General features: G+C 36.1%; 1 protein-coding gene across 3 annotated transcripts in view; it reads left to right on the forward strand.

The window, feature by feature from the left end:
* STRN (striatin) overlaps positions 1-22,486 on the forward strand; it is a 64,221-nt gene extending 41,735 nt beyond the window's left edge. For 2 of the 3 annotated variants that reach the window (XM_085219555.1, XM_085219557.1), the window contains 9 exons: positions 2,212-2,348; positions 5,652-5,827; positions 6,831-6,878; positions 7,497-7,618; positions 8,477-8,644; positions 10,261-10,401; positions 12,418-12,525; positions 13,770-13,856; positions 13,939-22,486. In XM_085219555.1, coding sequence (XP_085075681.1) covers positions 2,212-2,348; positions 5,652-5,827; positions 6,831-6,878; positions 7,497-7,618; positions 8,477-8,644; positions 10,261-10,401; positions 12,418-12,525; positions 13,770-13,856; positions 13,939-14,108 — 1,157 coding nt within the window. In that variant the 3' untranslated portion in view covers positions 14,109-22,486. The remainder of the gene's footprint in view (positions 1-2,211; positions 2,349-5,651; positions 5,828-6,830; positions 6,879-7,496; positions 7,619-8,476; positions 8,645-10,260; positions 10,402-12,417; positions 12,526-13,769; positions 13,857-13,938) is intronic. The other variant, XM_085219556.1, reaches the window with a different exon arrangement.

The raw sequence follows: 22,486 nt of genomic DNA on the forward strand, positions 1-22,486 counted from the left end.
TTCACAAATACTGATTCAGTATTATGAGTGCTGTCTAAATGCAATAATGCATTCCTCCCCTCCAGTTATTATTAGGAAGGTAAAGACACCAACCTAAGTAAGACCCTGGCTGAATATTTTCAGCATGGTGGAAAAACTTACTTGGCATTTGGTGGCTTGTAATATGAGGTTCTTAAGTTACTTGCTTGTATGGAAAGCCATTCATCTTTGCAGCATAGCATGTGATTTCCTTCATTAATATTGCTTCTGTAAGTTGCTAAATCAAGTATTTGAATCAACATTTGAACTGCTGCAATATACATCATTAATATATCAGGATATAGACTTGTAAAAGATCATATTGTGCTATTTATTTAGATGGTAAATACGTATTTAGAAAAATGAGAAAGACATGGTGTTGGCTTTGCAGTCTTATAGTGAGTGTGAAAATGTAAGTTGTCCAAATTGTAATTAAGATGCATAAAAAGCTCTGGTGTGTAGCATACTTACTGAAGATCTCAATAGTTCTATTTCCTACATGCTTGGTGATTTTCTTTATGAAAGAGGGGGGTAGCTTAGCAACAGTTGGAGAAGTGTAGGAATTTTTTGTTGAATGTTTCCTTTCTAACTTTTCTTACATGTACTGAGAGACGTATTAGTAAAACTCTATTCTCATCTCCTTTCAGGATTGTGTTTTTAATTCAGAGACTCAGATAGGCTGCGATGAAAACAAGAGGACAGTTGACTGTTATTAGTCTGAGTTTGGTGTTGCAAGCTACCAGTTGCATATTTGTTTGTAAATTTGAAACCTATCGATATTTTTGGCGTATACTTGTTTTTTTTAAATTCTAGTAGCTTTCTAAATTTGGCATTCCGTATGCATTGGGTACTGAGTGGAGTATAACATTGTAGAGAGAATGAAGACAACGAAAGTTTAGACTTAAGGGTGATGAAGATAAGAGGTGCTTGTAATTAAAAGGTAATACCTAAGAGACTTAATCAAACATCAGAGCTGAAGGGCTTTTATTTCTTTCAAAGGTCAGAGAAAGCAAACAGGATACTTCATAGAAGTATGGAGTGGAATGGAAAGATCAGGAAGGTTGGGTTAGTTATGCTGAATGGTCTAGAGAGGAATTGAATAGCATCTGTACCCGATGCCTTCAGACAAGGGGGAAGCAGCCTGAATGAATCAGACTGTTCACTGTAAACCATAGTTTGTTCAGTTTTAACTTATCTAGCCTACCAGCATCAACACTAAGCTGCTGAGAATGAGATGGTGTTTGTTTGTATCTCCCTGGTATCAACAGCATTTGCCAAAGCTTGTATTTATGATGGAATTAAAAGAGTGGTAGAGAGGTTGGGAAGTAATTTACTGCAAAACCCTTGTAAGTTGACTCATATGGTGTGCAACACTGAGTAAAGTCTGTCATGTCCAGAAGATAATACATTTTTATCTATTCAGTCTTTTTTTGTGATATATGTTTTTTGGAGAGATGTAGATGGAAGTTGCTAAAGGCACAGCTTCTTTCCAGTTGTATCATCAGAGCCTTATGGTGACATATATGTGAACTGCACTCACAGCCTTTTATCCTTCCGTTTCTGGTGAATCTGCCTATGGATATGTTTATGATATGGTGAATAGAGAGCTTATAGGCATGCTCTCACATCTGCAAATGAGTAAGATTGGGTACTGCTAGTAAAACATTGAATTCAATGCTAACTAATCTCTTTGGCAGTTGAACTAATTTTACAAATAGCAATGAAGTACAAGTAGCTTTCAGTCATTGCTAGGCGGTAGTGCATGTAAACAAGCCTTGCTGTAGACATGCTTTTAGATATATGTGAATTCAGTGTCATGAAGGAAGTCCAGCTGCTTCCACCAACTCTTCTTGGCTATATTTTTGTTGCTTCTTTGGAAACTGATTGAGCTGGGGAAGGGTCTGATCTTTTCTGTGTTACTTTTGCATTATATATGGGGGAATGGTAGCATAGTCTTTCCTGTTGTGGTTAATGACACTTAGTGTCTTGAGCATGCACACTTCAACTGTATTATGTTCAGAGGATGCAATTTATTGGTATGCACTGTGATCCTCTTACATTTTTTTGCACTCAGCTACTTAGTATTTTGAAAGTAGAAAATATACTTTTATAAATCAGCATTGCATATGCCTGTGTTTCAGGGTTTGTTTTGTGTTTGTTGTTTTTTTTTTGTTTGTTTGTTTTTTCTTGCAGTGGAAGCTTTAACATTCCCTCCTTCTTCAGGGAAATCTTTCATTATGGGAACAGACGAAACCCTTGAAAATGAGCTGGGTCTTGGAGAGTTGGCTGGCCTCACAGTGGCCAATGAGGCAGATTCGCTGGCTTATGATGTAAGTGGTTATTAAAAAGAACTCAATGTCTTGTTGTCTCTACTTGATGAAGGCATATGCAAATTATATGTGTGTAGATTCTGCGGAAAACTTTTTCCCGTTAAAATTATGCTGCCAAAGAATGTCACAAATTTTTATTTGAAATATCTTTTTCTTGTATGCAGCAGATTTCATTCCTACCATGCAAGCCCTTCTTTTACACGCGTTACATAGTTAATAATATTTAGTTTACACACGTTTTTGCAGTGACACTGTAGAGACATGCAAGTTTCTGAGCACATGACTCTTCAGGAGTCATCAGAGCTTCAAAGAAATAATTTTTTTTGTTAACCTTTCCTAACTTTGTCTCCAAAAATATAGTAAATTGATGTACAAATTTCACATTTTCCCATTTAAACTTAATTAGATTCTGATTTTATACATTCAGAAGATGTGATATGTATGGAAGCTTAATGTTGACTTCATTGATCAAGTGTGCATATAAGTTGTTTCTACATCTTGACTCAAGAGCTTTTGTTTATGGAATCTAGCACTTCTTTATCTATTGCATCCTATCATGCATGACTGGGAGTATTTGTTTCTATTTGTTCACTTGTTAAATCCTATGTGAAGTCCGGATATCAGGAATTCATAGTCATGCTTACCTCACGCCTTATCTTTTCCACTGTTGACAGTTGAAAAAAAAAAAAAAATTGTTTGCAAAGCTCTTTGCTCTTGTTTTTTGATCTTTATTGAAGCAAAATGAATGATTAGTTTTCCCTTTTGATTTTCCTTGGGAGTATAGCTTACAAATAATGTAATCTGTTTTTATTTTGGATCACTTCACACCTTCTGTCAGATGCCAATTGAGAATCAGGTAGGATTAAGTAGGATTACTAGAAATGTAGTAGGTTTTATAGAGTCAGTTCTATATTATACAGGCAATGAAGTTTAAAAGTTTTGTGTGGATCAGTCTTTAAATGTATTTTCTCTTAAGAGCTGCAAACAGTTTCAGGCTCTGTTTTCTCAGTGTTGTGTTTACTTGATTCTTTTCTTCCAAAACATAGCAGTACTACCCTACTTCATTTTATCATTTAGGTTTTTCAAACACTGCTTTGACTGGCTGTAAATTAAAGAATGGCTTTCAATTAGTAGTGTAGATTATTTTAATATATTACTTAAAAGAGAAAATGTTTCTTTGTTGCATAACTTCATAACAGAATGAGTTCTATGTAAAAGCATCTAAACTACAGAATTAGTACATTTAATATACTGATAACACATTGTGTAGTAAACTGGAGGTTTTAGGCTTTGCAGTAGATTCTTGCTTGTTTGCCTTCAACTTTCTGCATCAGACATATTTGTAATGCTATCTGCATACCGCAGCTATTTCTGGAATTTTCAATTTGGCATTGTATAATTAGACACAGACATAACAATTAAAAGCAAAACCAAGTCACGTGCTAATTATGGAGTGGACTCGTCCTCTCTCCTCCCTACCAATTGTGCTTTTTAAACCTCAGACTACCTCACTGTTGTATTTTAGTGGGAAGAGAGAAAAGGAGGCCAGCTGTCCTGTTAGTAACTGAGCTTCATGGAGCTCTTGGGAATCTTGTGAATGAAGAGGGAGTGATGGTGGGGTGACCATACAGACAGCGCATCAGGACTAGGATCTGTCTCCACTTCTGCTGCTGGTCTCCTGAGTGAAACTGCCCCCAGTCCACTTCACAATTTATAAGCTAATTACAGAGTCACAGAGTGGTTTGTGTTGGAAGGGACCTTTAAGTTTAAGATCATCTAGTTCCAGCCTCCCTGCTACTACAGGCAGAGACGCCTCCCTCTAGACCTCTAGGTTGCTTGAAGTTCCGTCCAGCCTGGTCTTGAATGCTTCCAGGAAGGGGACATCTACAACCTCTCTGAACAACCTGATCCAGTGCCTCACCTGGAGGCCAGGTTCAGTTTCTTCCATTGCCTTAATAGGCACTAGATGTTTATCTTCAGGCAGACAAATTCTACTACAGTTATCTGTGGATACTCTATATGTGTTGTACCCTTTTTACTGAGAATTTCTTGGCCAATCTCCAGGAAATCTGACAGTGCTGCTAACTTTGCAGTCCTGCCCCATCCTTGCACAAGCTCCAGCATTTGTCTGTTCCCTCACTGAGCTAGCGGAGCTCAGTAGACTGGCAAAGAAACTGAGCAGTTTCACTGAACAGACAGTACGTAATTACTAAGAAATACAATGAGATTGAACCCACTTTTTGCTATGCTTCCTTTCTTGTTTAAAATCTGTAGAACCTCCTCAGTGAAGCATAGTTAATAAATCCAAAAATAACATTAAAAATAAAAAGAAAACTACCTATTTTTTGTTCACATTCTAGAATAAAATGTAGATTCTCAAAGTGTCTCATAATAGTTATTTCTTTATGGAAGTTGATGACAATTATTAGGGATTATCCATAGCGTTCAATATAGTGAAATTATTTGAATCTTAAGCATGATTGTTTATGTCAATGTTTTACCAATGGATTGTTTGCAGTGATTATAGCAGGGCATATTTAACTGTGGCAGTCTTGGTTGACAAAGTCATAGAAGTCCATTTGGCATTTTACAAAGTCTGCTCAGAGGAACAATGTTGAAGTAACTGTTTATTTTTTAAAGCTTTCTTACTGGATCTATGTAAAATGCATTCGTTGCCAAGTAGTTATTTCTGTGTATATGATATCTTAGTGCTTGCCAGTTACATTCTTAGTACGTAGCCAAGACTTTTTTGCCTTTTTTTAATTGTTTTCTGGCAAGATCATCTGGTCATGTATTATCACAGAATTTGTATTGCCTTAAGTAAATATGTTAGATTGTTTTCCTTTCTGCACTGCTAGACATCTCTCCATTTCTGTTAGATCTTTAGTTGGTAGATAACATGTCAGTGGTACTTCAGATATTCAAGGCACAGCAGTTAGCTTGATTCAAGCCCAGTGTTAATGAATGAGCCAATAGGTACGTTAACTTTCAAATACCAAAGTTTATAGCAGTATTAGCCAGAAAGGTGCTTTTAAATTGTGCAACCTAGTAGACATGTGGACTTCAGATTTGCACAGAATGCATTGCTGCAGAGATAGAATTGTTGCCTTTGCAGAGTATCTCTATCTTCATACTCGTTTTGAGTAGTCTGATGAGCTTTAAGTGGACTGTTACTCGAGAACAGGTTATTATGAAAAATAGGCAATTTGACATCTTCTGAAAATGGCAAACTAAAGCTCTGATATCCTTTCCTTCTATCTTCCAGATTAACTATAAATGTCTCCTTTTAATTATTATTTTTAGATAGGAAACAATACAGATGCACTGAGAAAGACTTGGAACCCCAAATTCACATTAAGAAGCCACTTTGACGGAATAAGAGGTTTAGCTTTTCACCCAGTTGAGCCAGTGCTAATAACAGCTTCAGAGGACCATACATTAAAAATGTGGAATTTACAAAAAACAGCTCCAGCAAAAAAGTAAGATCTTTTTTTTTCTTTACTTCCTTAAAGCATTTTATTTATCTAAATAAAATTGTAGATATGGCTTCATCTGGTAGTCCTCGAGAGTCAATGGGAATTGTCCCTTAAGTACAAAAAGAAACTCTTAGAGAATTATGGAGACTTCTAGAGCGTATGAAAAGAAATCTATGCATGCAAAAATAAAAACTGTTCTCTTTTTTTGAATATATGTATTTTGCGTGTAGACTAAAATGGGAAACTAATTTATTAGTAAAAATATTTGTCTGCGACCTCCTAGTGTGCTTGAATCTGTATATAAATATATAAACATATATGCCTATATGTAAAAAGTAAATGTATACTCGTGTGCATATATACATATGTTCAGAATTTAACATTGACGGCGATGTTGCTAGGCATATGTGTACAGTGTTTCCTTCGTATTGCAAGGGATGTCAGGAAACGTATAAATTTGTAGTAAGGCTAACATAGTGAAGGGTGTGCATCATGCCTTTTTTGAAGATTGGACAATGCCTGTGGTAGTCCTGAAGTCTGCACTAAAAAAAAAAAAAAAAAAAAAAGGAAAAACAACCCCAACACCTCACTTGTAAAGTCCTGAGCAGCAGTTTAAGTGATTTGTAACTGTATTAGAGCTTTATTAGAAAAGCAAGATGTTACAAGCCCCCTTCCTTGGGTAGGGATTTGAAATGAGGAAATATTCCATCTGTTACTGATAGCACTCTACTCCTTCCCCACCACTGATGTACCTTCTGCTTTGATTGGTGTGTGAGACTTCCTGAGCTTTCTCACTTTGAAGGTCTATAAATCAGACAAGCAAGTGAAAATCCTATCATATTTTGAAAGAATGGAAAGAATCACTAGATATACAACTTCTTGTTTCTACATGATTTTTTGTAGCAGAGATTTCAAAAGAGGTAGCGGTGATTTTTAAGAACTTATTAATTCTGGCACATTTTTGTAAAGTCATATGTGTGCTAACATTTTCTTGTACTTCATTTAGGAGTGCATCTCTTGATGTAGAGCCAATATATACCTTCAGAGCACACAGGTGAGTATTTGATAAGAACACAGTCTTATTTGAGAAATACAAGATTTTTAAACAGACACGAAAATTTTTAAAGCAATTTCCACCATGTCAACTAGTGGTTCCATGCAGTGCTTTTATTCTCATTTTATTTAAAATACCTACTTATTTTCATCTGTTTTTGTCTGGCGCTGGGTACACTACCATTTTTAAAAGAGAAAGCTACAAATTATGCAGTTCACATTCAACTAGGTATTCCATTCGTTAGAGCTCTTGCCTTTTTGTCAGATATGTGTATATGTAGAACAAAGCTGTGTCCAATGAATTAACATCTACTGAATTGTTTCCATGGAAAAATCTTCAATTTTTAAAAAGAGGAAAAATGAAATTAAAATAATAAAACCTATCATCTTCAAAATGTGAAATGTCTGAATTGTTCTGAAACTGTAGTTAAATTACCAAATACTGCTGAGATGCTATAGGAAATAATGTAGCTTATGATCTGAGAATGCAGAATTTCCATTGGAGCCAATGCAGTAAATTAATTGTATTTAACAGGAAAATTTGAAGAATCATTTTGACAGTATTTATCATTTAATGAAAATGCTAATAGTTAACTTTTTGGAATGTGGTTTCTTCCAGTGGACCAGTCCTTTGTGTGGTGATGAGCAGCAATGGTGAGCAGTGTTACAGTGGAGGAACTGATGGCCTCATCCATGGCTGGAATACAACAAATCCAAACATCGACCCCTACGACTCTTACGGTACGTAGTTGTCAGATACCAACAAAAGGACATATTTAGTGACATTAATGTTATGTAGCTAAAATAGTATAACTTGTAGGTAGTATTTCTTGGAAAATTAAGAGAAGATTGAACATTTGCTCCAGTTAAAGTAAATTTGTGTTTTAATATTGATGCTAGTTGATGAGAAGATGGAATTTTTCATTTTCTTAAAAAGAGCCTTGATATCATTATAGTTCTGGCAAACAGCTGGGTTGAAAAAGTGCAGGGCTAAACCTGATACTAACAAGGACAGGAAATGTATATATAAATGTTCTTGGACAAATCTATGCTGTTGAGATAAAGAGGTTGTAGAGTCTGAGACCAAAGCTGTTAATATAATATTCAAACTGATAAAATCGCATATTTCAGTAAAGTTTATGAGCTATAAACAGGCCTCAGCCTTGTGTCTGTTTTAAAATGTTCTTCACATCTCATAGCGTCAGATACGATTGGCCTCAAGGCTGTCTTTTGGAAAAAAGACTGACATATATCATTGGTGGCTCCTTGAGAGTGAGTTTTATTTTAAAATCAAAATCTGTTTTATTATCTTTAATACCATTTCTTCTGCTGAAACTTTGTTACTAAGTTTTTTTTACAAACTGGGAATTAATTACAAACTGGGAAACTGAATGCCACTTGTGCTAATGACATTAAAGAATAATAGAATAATTTACACTGTTATACTGATAAGACCAACTTGTCTTGGCTGTTGTTTTTGTTTTGTTTTTTTTATGGACTAGCTTGTTAAGGCTTCTCCATAAGCACAGACCAAGATAAAACTATTCATTTAATTCAGTTTTTGTTTTGAAATGTGGTTTATTTGTCTTTTGTTCACAGATCCTTCTGTTCTAAGAGGTGCTTTTGTAGGCCATACTGATGCAGTGTGGGGTCTGGTTTACAGTGGCACACACCAGCGTTTGCTATCCTGTTCTGCAGACGGCACTGTACGTTTGTGGAAAGCTACAGAAGTTGCTCCAGCTCTCAGTGTATTTAATGATAATCAAGGTACGGAATTTTAAGTTCATTAGCATAACTATTCAGACCACCATAATCTTGGCTACTGAGTAGATATCTTTCTTGTTTGTTTACTGGATTTTATACTGTTATGATTGCTTGGAAGAGTAGTAAATTTTGGATTCTGACACCAGCTAATACTGATACCTACACACAGGGGGACAGTCACACATATCTAAAAACTAAGTGTTGCAGGTTACTTGGAATGCTATTTGGAGAGACGTGGACAGACTTGAGAGGAAGGCTTGTATGAACCTCATGAAGTTCAACAAGGCCAAACGTAAGGTGCTGCACCTGGCTACCCAGAAGGCGAACTGTATCCTGGGCTGCATCAAAAGAGGACCAGCAGGATGAGGGAGGTGATTGTCCCTCTCCGCTCTGCTCTTGTGAGATTCCACCCACAGTACTGCATTCAGCTCTGTGGCCCCCAGCACTGAGAAGGACATGGATCTATTGGATCATATACAGGGATGATCAGTGGGCTGTGGAGCAGCTTTCCTAGGAAGACAAGATGAAATAGTTGGGGTTATTCAGCCTGAAGAAGAAAGGGCTTTGGCGGGAGAGCTTATAGCAGCCATTTCCTAAAGGGGGCCTACAGGAAAGCTGGAGAGAGGATCTATTTGTCAGGAAGTGTAGAGCTGGGACAAAGAGTATAGATATAGGTTAGACATAAGGAAGAAATTATTAACTGTGAGAGCAGTGAGGCTCTCAAACAGGATGACTAGAGAAGCTATGGATGTCCCACCCCTGAAAGTATTCAAGGCCAGGCTGGCTGGGACCCTGGACAGCTTGATCTATTAGAAGGTGTCCCTGCCCCTGGGAGAGGGATTGGAACTGGATGGTCTTTAAAGTTCCTTTCAACCCAAACCATTCTATGATTTTACCTCTTCCTTCTCCTGCTCCTGACATCTGTTGGAAATGGTGCTGTTATTTCATTTAGTTGGTAGGGAAAAGTACATTTGAGGACAGAAATTTTAAGGGATGTTTCTCATACTCAGCCTCTGCTGATCTGGTTTTCTGTCCTGTAGTGTTCAGATAGCCACTGTATAAAGTCATCTGATATATAATGGGCAGGATGGAAGAAGTTATGTAATGTGAGGTTTTTAATGTACTTATGTAACTTTCCACGCTGATAGTTTCAGCATGTAAAATTTACATTTGGAAAGCTTTGGGGTTTTTTTAAGCTCTGAAGTTGTCCATTTTAATAGCAGCGTAAAATCATCTGTCATGTAAATGATTTTGCTGTTTTGATTTTATGTCCCTGCACTGAAGGTTTGGCTGAAAATTTTTCTTGCGTTTAAAGGAAGAAAAGGGGCAGGGCAGGTGGAACACATAAGGTTCTTACTTTCCAGCACATTTAAGATTAGATTTCTGTCCAACCTCAATTCCATATAGAGCATCTCAATAAAGAATGTTGAAGTACATACCAGAAAAGCAGGTTTAAAGTAGTGATCACTCAAGACCATCTATTTGGATTGTCATAATGTAGATTTTAAAATGTAACATTTCATAGTCATGAGACTTTAAATATCAAAGTGCTTGGTGTTTTTTCTACTTTTTTTACACAATCTGCTGCTTATGAAAATGTTCTCTGCATTGTTTTCTAGAAATGGGAATCCCTTCCTCAGTAGATCTTGTCAGCAGTGACCCAAGCCTCATGGTAGCATCATTTAACACTGGTCACACTAGCATTTTTAACATGGAGACACGGCAACGGATTCTTACCCTGGAGTCTGGAGTAGATAATGGTATGTATTCAAAACAGAAAAAAATTGCTAGATTGAGATCAAATGCTGTTAATAGTCTTTTCAGTGTTTCCAAGCAATTAGGCAAATGGTGTATCTTAGTAACTTGCATCATGTATTATGTTAAACCTTGTGTTTTAAGATGTAGGAGTAAGTTGTTATTACTATACTAAAGCAAGAGGCTATTTAGTAGAAGAGCAAACATAGCTTTGAAAAAAGGTAGAAGAACTGCAGATACCGTAATTTGTTCCTCAAGGAACAGTGGTAGAAGGAAAATAACAAAATTTCCTGAGTTTTTTTTTAATCAGGATTTTCCATTTTCTCTTTAGTCCAAAATTGCAAGTCAGAGATAGTATCAGACAAATCTCAAGTGGAATTCATGAAAAATCTGTGAATGTGTAGGACAAGTTCTACATTTTTCATAAGCAGTATTGGCTCATTTTCAGTTAGGCTTTGTTTGAAGTTTTCACTGAAGGAGATGAGCAGAGCTCACAAGCTCCTTCATAATGCTTTGGATTGTGGCAGTGTGGAGAGGGGCGAGAAGGAGCTAAAACATGAGAATTCATGTTTGGGTCAGAACGGTAACCTGAGAACTTTCAAAATGTTGAGTCTTTTTTTTAAACTTTGATTTTTTTTTTTTTTTTTTCAGCTTAAACTTTTATGCTAGAGAATGCTACTGTATGATTACACTTTTAAAAGGGAGCATGCCCTTCTTATCAGTTTTGCTCATCTCCTTTCATGAAGTTTAACAAATTTGACGTTTTATAAGAGTTAACAGAAAATCCCACCTCCTTTCTTTGGATTATTACTTTACTGTGCAGAAACAACTGTACAAAAATATTCTTTTTTTTTTTTTTTAAAAAAAAGCTCACCGTATGACATCTAGCAGTCTCTGTTTAGTATTTTTACTTACATAACTGTGCTCTAAAAGTTAGCTGTATTAAATAAATAATACAAGAACAAGGCAATAGTAGATGAGTGTATGGGGCTGCTGAATCATGGCCTGAACCTTTGATTGATCACCTGAGGCGAGCAATGAGTCAGCCACGGGAACACAGGTGAAGGCAATTCACCTGTGCTGCAGGAAGGGGTGGAGCCTGGCTCCACCTCTCCTAGACCCATTTAAGAGCTGACTGCCAGTGGGGAAGGATCTCTCTGGAGATCCGCTCCATCAGGAGTTCATCTCGCGAGCCCAGGACAGGGTGAGTGACTTTCTCTCATTTCCTCCAATATAAATTATATTAGCCAAGCTCCTGGATATATATCTATACCATCTGTATATCTATTGACTATATACCATCTGTATATCCATTGATTAAACAATGAGTGATCTGAAATGGCCTATCATCGCCACTTAGGGACTCTAAGTCTCATCGTGCTTGGCAAGTCAATGTCTAGGTTTCTATTAAGAAAAAATAACCCACCAAAATATCTTTTCTATAATTTTCTAGTTCCTGCTCACATGTGCATGTATATTTATAGAAATATAAAATAGTGATATTTCAGGATTCTTGAATGCTGAGAATGTGTCTCTCATAGGAATAGCTAGTATTCTTTTCTCCAATTTTAATCACTATATATCTAGTGATAGTACATGCCTTTTGTTCTGTGGTGGTGAGGAATCCTCTTTACTTGTAAACATTCTTACTATGTTAACTTTCCTGTCTGCCTGTATGTTACAATGAAAATTTGACTTGACAAGAGGAGCAGTGTAGAGGTGGGGAAATGCGAAAGTAGTATTTTTACTTAGTTTTTGAATACTTATTCTTACCAAAAAAAGGTGAACCTTATCTATATTTATATTCATATGTAAGGTAAGGCTACCATATGCAACTATGTGTATGTAATTTGAAAAATAATTTAGAGTAAAACATATATAAGGTGCTGGTTGAGAGAGTTTACGTTATATGATAGAATTACATTGCAGATAAAATTGATTACATATGCATTTTTAATTGCAGTTTTTCAAAGACCTTAGCAATTTACATATGTCAACATGTTTTGTTTTGTTTTACCTAGCGGTCAGTACTTCCTGTCAGATAAACAGAGTCATCAGCCATCCGACTCTTCCAATTAGTATCACTGCTCATGAAGACAGGCACATCAAATTCTATGACAACAATACAGGTATGCATCTGTATCTTTTCAGCAGGACCTAGTCATAGTATTTAGCTGTATGACATAAAATACAAGCAGAATTTCATTATGATTAATGCTATGTGCACAAATGCTGAAGAATGTTAAGAACTGGATGTCCTCTGAATCAAAAATTCTTTTTTCACTGGCAGAGCCCCCAAATTGCCAGTCTACTTAAAAGTTTATTGGGATAATGATAACAAACCTTCATCACTCTGTTAATTCTATTAAAATGCTTTAAACTTAGTGGTTATCAATAATTAACATGTAAGGCAGCTTCTTAATTTTCATGTCCTTATGTTCATAGTGCTTGTCTAGAGTTCTGATATGAGGGCAGGGAGCCTAGGCACCACTTTACTGCTTCTAAGACCTCTACTTAATGATTTGGAGGTAGCAGTTTCCTTGCAGGGCATAATTCTCAGTTTAATACACTCTATTTCTCCATCTCTCTTTTCTGCAGAAACAGTAGACAATTAGAATAGTTTTTCAAATCTGCGGTGAGAATTGCACTAAGCTGTATAATTATAAATTACATAAAGGAAATTTTTGTAGGAGTGGTAGCGTTGAACTGTCATTCTGATTGTAAATGTTGATTTTCTTCAGCTTGTGACTTCTCTGCTTCCAGATCACACAGCTCTAGCTATTCTTCACAAAGAGGTTGGAGCACCCAATGGAAATTGAGACGAAAGCTGAAAATTGATTATTTGTTTGATGATGTAATGCCATAATGTATTGTAGAGGAAACACTGAGCTTTTCAGTTTTTCCTTTATTATTTTCTGCAACCAAAAAAATACATCTGAGCCATGATTTTGTGTATTTCACACCAAATCATTAATATTAATAAGCTGTTCTAGAACATCACTTCTCTCTGAGTTGATTAAAATCATTCTGTATTCTTATTTAGTTTAGATTCATTGCTTATCAGAATACTCAGCTCATGTCCTCCTTCTCAGTCAAGGTCTTACTTAAGTCCCTTAGGGGACAGATATTTAATGTGCACAGTGATTGCAGCATCAGGATGGATTTGCACACAAAAAGCGAAGGACAAACAAAGTTGATGGTATTGGTTCTGCAGCATTACTGAGCCTGTAAAAATTAAAAGAGTGGCTTTTCTTAGAATTTTTGCTGATTTAATCATGGGACAAGATAATATACTTATTAAATGGGCTGTGGTGAGGTTGAATACAGGTAACAGTGAATTGCAGAAAGTAACTTGAATTATTTTCTTTCAAAGGAAAACTGATCCATTCCATGGTAGCTCACTTAGATGCAGTTACGAGTTTAGCTGTCGATCCTAATGGCTTGTACTTGATGTCTGGCAGTAAGTACATTAAATTTCATTTTCCTTTTCTCATAGTGTAGCAAGCGTGAATTATAAAGAAAACCATTTCTCCTTTCTTTAGGTCATGACTGTTCAATTCGCTTATGGAATCTTGAAAGCAAGACCTGCATCCAAGAATTCACTGCTCATCGCAAAAAATTTGATGAGTCCATTCATGATGTGGCATTCCACCCATCCAAATGTTATATTGCCAGTGCAGGAGCAGATGCCCTGGCAAAAGTGTTTGTATGACAGAGTGGGTCCCTTTCCAACTTTAGCTTTGTATATATTTAACCAGCTGCACAAAACAGAAGAGAAGGGCATGGGTCTCCTGCCCAATCAGAGAATGTTTGTAAGTGTTTAGTTTTTGCAGGGTGCTGTTTTCTAAATTGAAATTTGTTCTGGTTTCTGTGAGCTCAGCTGGTGCTGAGAGCTTGGAAACTCTCAGTTTCAACTACTTTCAAAAAAGGAAAAAAAAAAAAAAAAAAAAAAAAGCAATTTTATTTCAGAGGATGTGAATTTTCGTCCAGGCAGGCCTTGGGTGAAATTAGGTCTATGTGTTCTCTATTATTAAGATGGAGTACTGGAAAGAAAGGGTCTAATTGCTTCAGGGAGAGAGGGAAAAGAGGGAAATTTTCTGGGATGCTTCTTATGGAGGAATCTTGATGTACTTAAGATTAAATCACCTGGAAAAAGTGTCAGTTCAGATGCTTGTTATTGTGTCATGTGAGAGGCACTTTGTCATCCCTTAATCCCTTTTGGTATTAATGAGTAGATCACATTCAGAGAGCAGTAGCTGATACTTAATCTCAGCCACCTGGCTGCTAGCCTAAGATAAATGTGGATAAAGAAAAGCAAATTACTAACATAAATTGAAATACAGTAAAGTTTTATTAAATATTTGGTGTTATATGGCAAATATTTAGTTTGCAAAAAAAATTGTATAATTTTTTAAATTGCATTAGCATGTGGCTAGAAGCTGAGTCTTTAGTCTAGTCCCAGTTAACAGCAGACTGAAGCAGTCTGTACATACTTTAGTAGCAGATTAACTTATTCAGATTTATAATACTGTTTATTCTTGGAGATCTGGCACAAGAAATTATAAGATTTCCCAAAGAAACTCTTACAGTGTAATTATCATATGTTCATTCCTCCTCTTTCTGTTCCTGCTAAAAAAGGGTATCATTCTGGGAATTGTGTAACCATGAAATACTCAATTTCTTTTGAAGATTAAACCTATGCTTTGTATGAATCCTACTAGCGTCATAGGCGCTTGCACAAAGGTTGATCTGTGTGAAAGTTTCTGCTACTTGTAGAGGCATTTCCAGACTACAGCATTTGTGAAACTTTTCCACGTGTGCTTCACTGGGCATATTGTGCCATTAATTAGGTTACCTGAAGAACGAATGTTTTTTTTTTTTTAAATTGCTCAACAGATGTGCTTTGTCTCAGTATTCAGAACTTCTCTGTTGATTCAAGTGACAAGTAACTTTTAATCCAAAATTTTTGTCAATTTATCCCTTCCCTTTTATCCCTCCCTATAATGAAAGTGAGTGGATTCTTTTATATTACGTGTCACCATGAGAGCCCTTACTGCTCTTCAGTCTGGAGTTGGTGTTTTCCTCAAATTGGAATGGAAGGCAGAATTTATTCTGCCTATTATTAGATTATTTCTGGTGCTGATGTGAGTAGGAAAGAACCCAACATATGCAATCCTTTCAAAGACCAGCCTGAGGCTAAGACTGGAAACTGATCATCTTTACCTTTACGCTTTTTAAGAAGGAATCGTTGAAAGATATCAACATAGGATTTGACCATGCTGTTCTTAGAGTGATATTTAGAGATGGGACCACTATTGATGCTGAACTCAGAGTTTAGATTAACTATTATTTAGAATAAAAGGTTGACCTGTGCTGTTTGAGCCTGCAACACATTATATTTACTGCTAAAGTATCCTGGAATACCTTTTTTTTTTGCTCAGAATATTCAAATATGTCACTTCATGATACTGATATGCAATATATTTCCATAGGTAAGGTTAGAACTTTTTACCATGAAACAGATGATTACGATAATGATTCAGATTTAGTTTTTAAAAAACGTTTTGGTTATGATAAAAAGAGGGAAATCTTGTCTGCAAAACTGAGCATTCAACTTAGTGAGAGTTCTGTATACTTGACTCATATTCTTTCAGTGTCATTTTATTTCTTTTTGGAGAGCAAATTACAAAGATTTATTTGAAAAATTCTAAAAGCTATGTATATTACATATGTGTATATATATATTGTAAACATGTATTAAATATGTCTAGTAAGGGAAGACTCTATGGGTGCATTTTAATGTTTTAGTATTAAGAGTTCTCTTGAGTTTGTGTATACAAAGGATAATGGTGTGAGTATGAAATGAATGTTGTGCTTTTGCTTACACAATACAATATGTAGTTAAAGTTGTTTAAATTGCTGTACATAAAATGAATAGGCCAGCATGCTCGTTTTTAAAGACTGTCATTCTGATTACAATTGGAATGTAAGAAGTGGCTGTTCAAATGTGAATTGAAAGATGTTTCCTTCTCACTATCGAGCTTTTGCTCAAACTGAGAAGAGACTTTTTTTAAAGCTGGCAATAGCTAGAGGATGAGGTGCCTTTAAAAAACAAAACAAATGTAGCCTTACAAAGAGGTTGTGGATATATATTTTTGTGCTGGTCTTCATAATTGATGTCAGTGTCTTTTTACTGTACTTGTTCACATACTCGTAGGACTGCAGGGTATTGTGCATGAGCCTGTCAGATCTTCTGAACGTCATCATAGGAGTTAGGGATGAAAAATTTATTTAGGTTACCCAGTCCATCTGTTCGCTCAAGCAGGATTGTTGACTTGTGCATTTTAATATTGTCTTGGCCAGTGAGGTCCTGTATGTGTTCTAAGTGATTAATTTTCTTTCGGAAGATTATTTCAATGATTGCTTCTCACTGACAGGAGGATTTATTTGATGCTTAGTGGTTCTTTTTTGTAACTTCATGCTGGTATTTCAAGTCATATTTTGTGCCATTTTAAATATTCCTCATCACCTCAGTAATTTGGAACCCTTGTGTATGCACTAGCTCTACTGCATATTTCATTTCCCCTTTCTCTAGGCTGTTTTTCAGTCTGCTCTTTTTACACAACTTTTTCTTATTTTCAGCTTTTTTAGCTCATGTCTCCATATCCCGGTGCCCACAGTGCCTTTCCACTTACAGTGCTTTCTCAGACTTAGTCTGAAGGAGATCTGTTAAAAGTGGAGGGTTTTGGTTTTTTTCCCCTCTACGTAATGCTTTTGTGTAGGAAGTCCAAACATTTTAGTCTAGCTAGTATCTCTATACCCAGATCTCATTTCTGACAACTGTTTTCTTTAACTCAGCATTGCTGCTTCTCAAGTTTCTCCTTCGCTTTCAGTATGTACTTAAAATTCTTTTGCAGCTAGATGCTTAATTCATAACCTATTTTTACAGGCTTTGAACTTCTGATCTCTGAGGGAACTCTTTTTTTTTTTTTTTTTTCCATTTTATAATGCAATTCTTTCTGGTTCAGTATAATTGGTAACTTTTATGAATGTGATAAATCCATCTGAAGATGCAAACAAAATGGAACTTAACGGTTGTTCCTGGAAAAAAACAACAAATAGTGACATTTTTGTGTGACACTGTATATTGCATTTTACCATTGTCCTTTTTCATGTATTTAATTGACATGATAAGTTTTTTAATGGTTAACTTGTAGAATTTTTTGTGTATGTTAGCCTGTGCTACTGATTTTGGTTTTGCTAACTAATTTAATGGGAAAATCTGCAATCCTTTCATACATTTAAAATGAGTCCACTAGGTTTAAATACTCTCATTTTTATTTCTAATTTATTTCATTGCTGTATACTTTCACTTTGATTATATTTGATTCAGTTGCCAAAACACTTGCACAAAATGATTTGGAATAGCCTGGAGGAAGCTCTAGATATAATTTTGTTGTGGAAAATATTTCCTTCCCTCCCAAAAAATCTGTTTGCTTTTTTTTTTTTTTTTGGTGCCTCAGAGGAAAGTGTTTTGACATACCAAATAAAAGATTTTATTACTTAAAAGACTTTAGCAAGAAGTCTTAAGATAATGACATGTCACTCACATACTGTTGATTGTTTTCTATCTGTATGTTCTCAAATGGTGTTATGTAAAGCAGTCCCATATATAATATATTTGAGAAAATGTGTGGCATTTACCATACAGCTTTGTGATCAGTAATCAGAAATGTGTCCTTTTGAGTAATTATGTGACAGATAAAGGACTCGGTTACACTGCCTTTTGAGGTACACTTGTTTGATCTCAAATGTGTCCCCTTTCCCTCTCCCTGTTCCTCATGTTTTATCAGTGTCATTTTTGGGAGCAGCAATTTCCATAAGCTCATGCATCACTTGTCAGCGTTAGTCCATCACACAAGAAATAAGAAGTTAAGGAGCAGGTAGAACCATCTGAGTGTTTGGAATGCCTCCCAAGATGCATGTTTGGAACCATTTGCAGAGTGTGGTTTGGCAGTGTTTGCAGACTGTTCTGGGGAGCTCTCGGTGTGAAATGTTAAATAAGAATGTTCTGTAGTAAACCTAGTAAAATCTTGTAAAATAGGGGGAGTTGTGGAGGAAAGTACAGCTATTGTGTTTGTGCCTGTACAGGACTGATAGAGAGCATTCTTCTTGGAGTCCTCTTTGCTGAAGCATCAAACTTGCAATCTAACATGAATAGCTCTTAGATGCAAATGAGATTGCTAATGTTTTTGCTTTGAAGATCTATAGTGGTCACTATGCTGAACAGTGAGGGAGGGTATTGGCTGAACTCTGAAGGTTAAACGGTTTAAATGCCAAAACCAATGTGCCCTCCCTGGGACTGATGTCAGCTCAGGATAACTAGGCTGGGAAGCAACGTATAATTCAATGTGATGATAGCAGAGGGAACAAGGGGAAGCCTTTAAAGGGTGGAGTAGCAATCTTAGTGAAGCTTTCCTGTGATGATTCCTCAGATTATTCACATACCCATTGGTTGCCAGTTGTGCGAAGGACAAAATGTAGTATATGTTCAGATTCCAAATTGTGGAATAATTGTGTCAAAGGTGGAGATCATGCAAATTTATAAACTCTTGCTTTAGATAAGCTGCCCCAAACAATTGCTTGTGTTGCTAAATATTGTTGTGTCTTTTTAAACTTTACTTTCTCCTGTAAGTGAATGGGACCAGTGGTTTCAGTTAAATTGAAACTCAGTTGGCACACGTATCTTTCAGCTTTCTTGTGGACAAGCTGGAATTCATGGAAATAACTGTGAAAATGCGATGCTGCTTGTAATACAGCTTTTATAACACTCTGAAAATTGTGGCTCTGGTGGAAACTGTTTTGGCCTACACTGTTAAAAATGAAGGTATCAGGAATGATAGTAAAATGTTCACGTACGGTAAATAGTTTTGTATAAAATGTTTGATTTTTGGGAAAGCACCTGCTGCTGGTGAGCATCATAGTGATGTTCAGTTGAGCTATGTTACTACTGAGCACAGAGAGGAAGCAACAATTTTTCTGGAAACCTAAAGCTCTCTTTTTCCATGAAGGACATGTAGGGATTGAAAATGTTTTATTCAAATCTGATAATATATTTAGTTGCAGAGGTTGCAATAGGTGAACAGTCTTGACTATTTCATCACTTTAGAGCAGCACACTGTTACTGAAACTAATGGTCTGTGAACTGTTAGGCAGTCCCTCTGCAGTATTTCTGCTGAGTAGCAATGAATCTGACAGAAAACAAAGTGGTAGGCAATGCAGTCATGAAAAACTCACATTTTAAGAGATAGTCTTAAGTACAACAGAGTGAATGAAGAAACATCTGGGGAGTAAGGAGGGAGGGTGCAAGAGTCACCTTTATGTAAATAGCCTTTGTACAGACATGCTCAGTATGCAACTGATGAGACTAATCCAGGGAGGGAAGGTCTTGGCAATGAGAAGACCTTCAAAGTTACAACTGTGCCTGTACTAACATATGTACCTGTTGTGAAGGTTATCAGTCTTTTTGAAATTTTACTCTTATCTTTCCACTTAAATCTATCTTTTCTTGGAGTCGTAATATTGTAGCTACAGTGGATTTTTACTGCAGGATAAATTTCATAAAAGCATATTGATCTAGAATGTTTTTTGAAGAGTATTGGGGTTTCAGCTTCAGCCCTGCCCCTCCCATCACCAACAGGCTGTTCTATACTTCCTTGGTCCCAGTTTGTGTAAGTCTACTGAGTTCTCTGATCCTGCCTGCTTACCTGCTTTCTCTACCCTTTGATCTGTTGTGAAAACTTAGGGAGTGCTACGTCATTCAAGGTTTTTGAGAATCTGAATTCAACTACAGAATGTGTCATTCCAGTTCCACAGTAGAGTTTATGGGTCTGAACTGGGTCATTCTAAAGGGAGGTTTGATGCTCCCTGACAAAATGTGAAGTATAGCTGAACTAAAGAGGTATTTAATAATACACATGCTTTAGCCTGTCTTTGTTCTTGATTGTCTCTGAGTCATCGTATTGTGTGTCCAACTAATTTTGCACAGTTTGTGCCGCCAAGCCACACTGTGATCCTGGGAGATCGCACCTCATTTTAAACCATGCCTGTGTGTATGTTTTTGAAGCTGCTCAAAGCCTTGTGCTGGCAAGGTCCTCGAGCCCTTGCAGGCCTCAAAGGTACTCCCTACTACTTCAGAGAAACCCTTGGTCCTCACACCGGAGTATTAGACTGGAAAGCTGAGAAAAGATTTACGAAGCTGCATTTGTACTCTTCTGTAAGAAAAGGGATGACTTATCTCCAAGCCAAATATTTTCATAATTTTGGATTGCTTTAAAAAAGCAGCCAAAAACATTGTGTAAGGGAAAAGCAATGGACTTCAAGCTAATATTTTTCCATTGAGAATTTATTTTTTTATTCTTCCTCTCATTAAGATAGTGCTTGTTGAATGTTGCTTGTTTTCAGATGTGTGTCTCCTAGAACTGTTTCCTTGCAGTCGAGCATTTACAAACATGCATAGATTTTGAAAACTGTTTCATATGTTAGCACTTTTTCCAGAAATGCAAAATGAGGACGTTTGCTAATGACTTCTTGTATAGCCCATTATAGACCAATCAGACTGAAGATCAGACTTGTACTATAACTTCCTTGAATCACACATCTGAAAATCTTATAGAAATCTGTGATAAGAAGACTATTGTTGCTGTAAGATTTTTTTGTTGACGTTTGTTAGCAGATCAGCAACCTGCGTTGTATTTCATCTAAATATCTTCAATTGGTTTCTTTTAAGAGAAACTGTCAGGTTAAAAAAAAAAAAAAAAAAATCTAGATGAATTTCCTTGTCTTACGGGACATTCATAAGATTGAAGTAATTAAAACTGATTGGTTTTTCAGCATGGTCATGATTTGGATTGTTGTTGTTTATATTCATCTATACCTTTTCCCCTCCCTAGGGAAAACTGTTGAATTTAGAGGTACCTGTCATTTCTTTCAGAGAAGATACCACAGGTGATAACCACTTACATGTCAATATTTACATGTGGTCCTCTTCTGTTTTGGGTCACTTCCATGACAAATAGTTAATAGGAAAAGGCTACTGTGACTAATATTTGAACTCTTGCTTCAACAGCTACAGGAAATTAAGATTCCCCTTCAGAATTACACTGAGGTTATTATTTTGCACGCCAGTTTTGAATGACTACTTTGAAACAGTGTTGGGCTTCAAGTGTCTTGCATAGTGGTGGATCCAAATGAGAAATGCCTACTTGTTGAGTAATAGTCTGCTTGTCAGTTTGTATATGGCTCAGTACCAAGTTGTCAGAGTACCACCAGATTACCTTCTTTAAATGCTACTGTTGTATAGAAGTGAATGTTATGTTAAGTGAGAGATACTGCTTTCTAATTCATGAAGGAAATAGTTTACTTGGGAGTCAGGATCCCAAATTTTCATATGTTTCAAGATTTCAGAAAGGCTTTTATGGGAAATAAGAAAAGTGAAAGTCATCATTCTCCAAAGATTTGATAAGCCTTTGTTATAAAAAGTATAAATATTTGCTATAAAGAAAAATGCTTCTTCAAACACTTCATATTAACTTTTACTGAAAATCAATATTTTAAAATCCTGGATAAATATCTCAAATGGCGAAGACAGAAAATTCAGAGAGATTATTTTGAAATATGCCAGTATATTTTTGAGCTTCTCAATTGCGGCCCTGAATTTTCTCTCTTTCGCTGCAATTCATACTTTGTGAAGGTTCTTGGATAGGTTATATTTAAAACTACATTCACATGCCTGAATAGTCCAAGTAAATATTTTGTCATTAAAATTGTATAGGTCTGCATATTTTAGTGTGCCATTTAAAATGAGACCACATAGAGGTAACCATGCAGGTATTTATATTGATATGACTGTAGTGAAGTGGGATAGCTGTATACTGTACCCGCATTCTGTGCTGAGCAAAATCACATGGACTTCCAGAAATAAGCAATGGTTTTTAAAAGCAGCTTTATTTAATGTTACAGCAGCAAGTAAGTGTCATTTGTACCATATAATTATGTAAATTGGGTGCTAATAAATACTATTTTTCAACA

The sequence above is a fragment of the Meleagris gallopavo genome, chromosome 2 (assembly GCF_905368555.1).
Source record: "Meleagris gallopavo chromosome 2, MGAL_WU_HG_1.1, whole genome shotgun sequence".
Classification (NCBI taxonomy): Eukaryota; Metazoa; Chordata; class Aves; order Galliformes; family Phasianidae; genus Meleagris; species Meleagris gallopavo.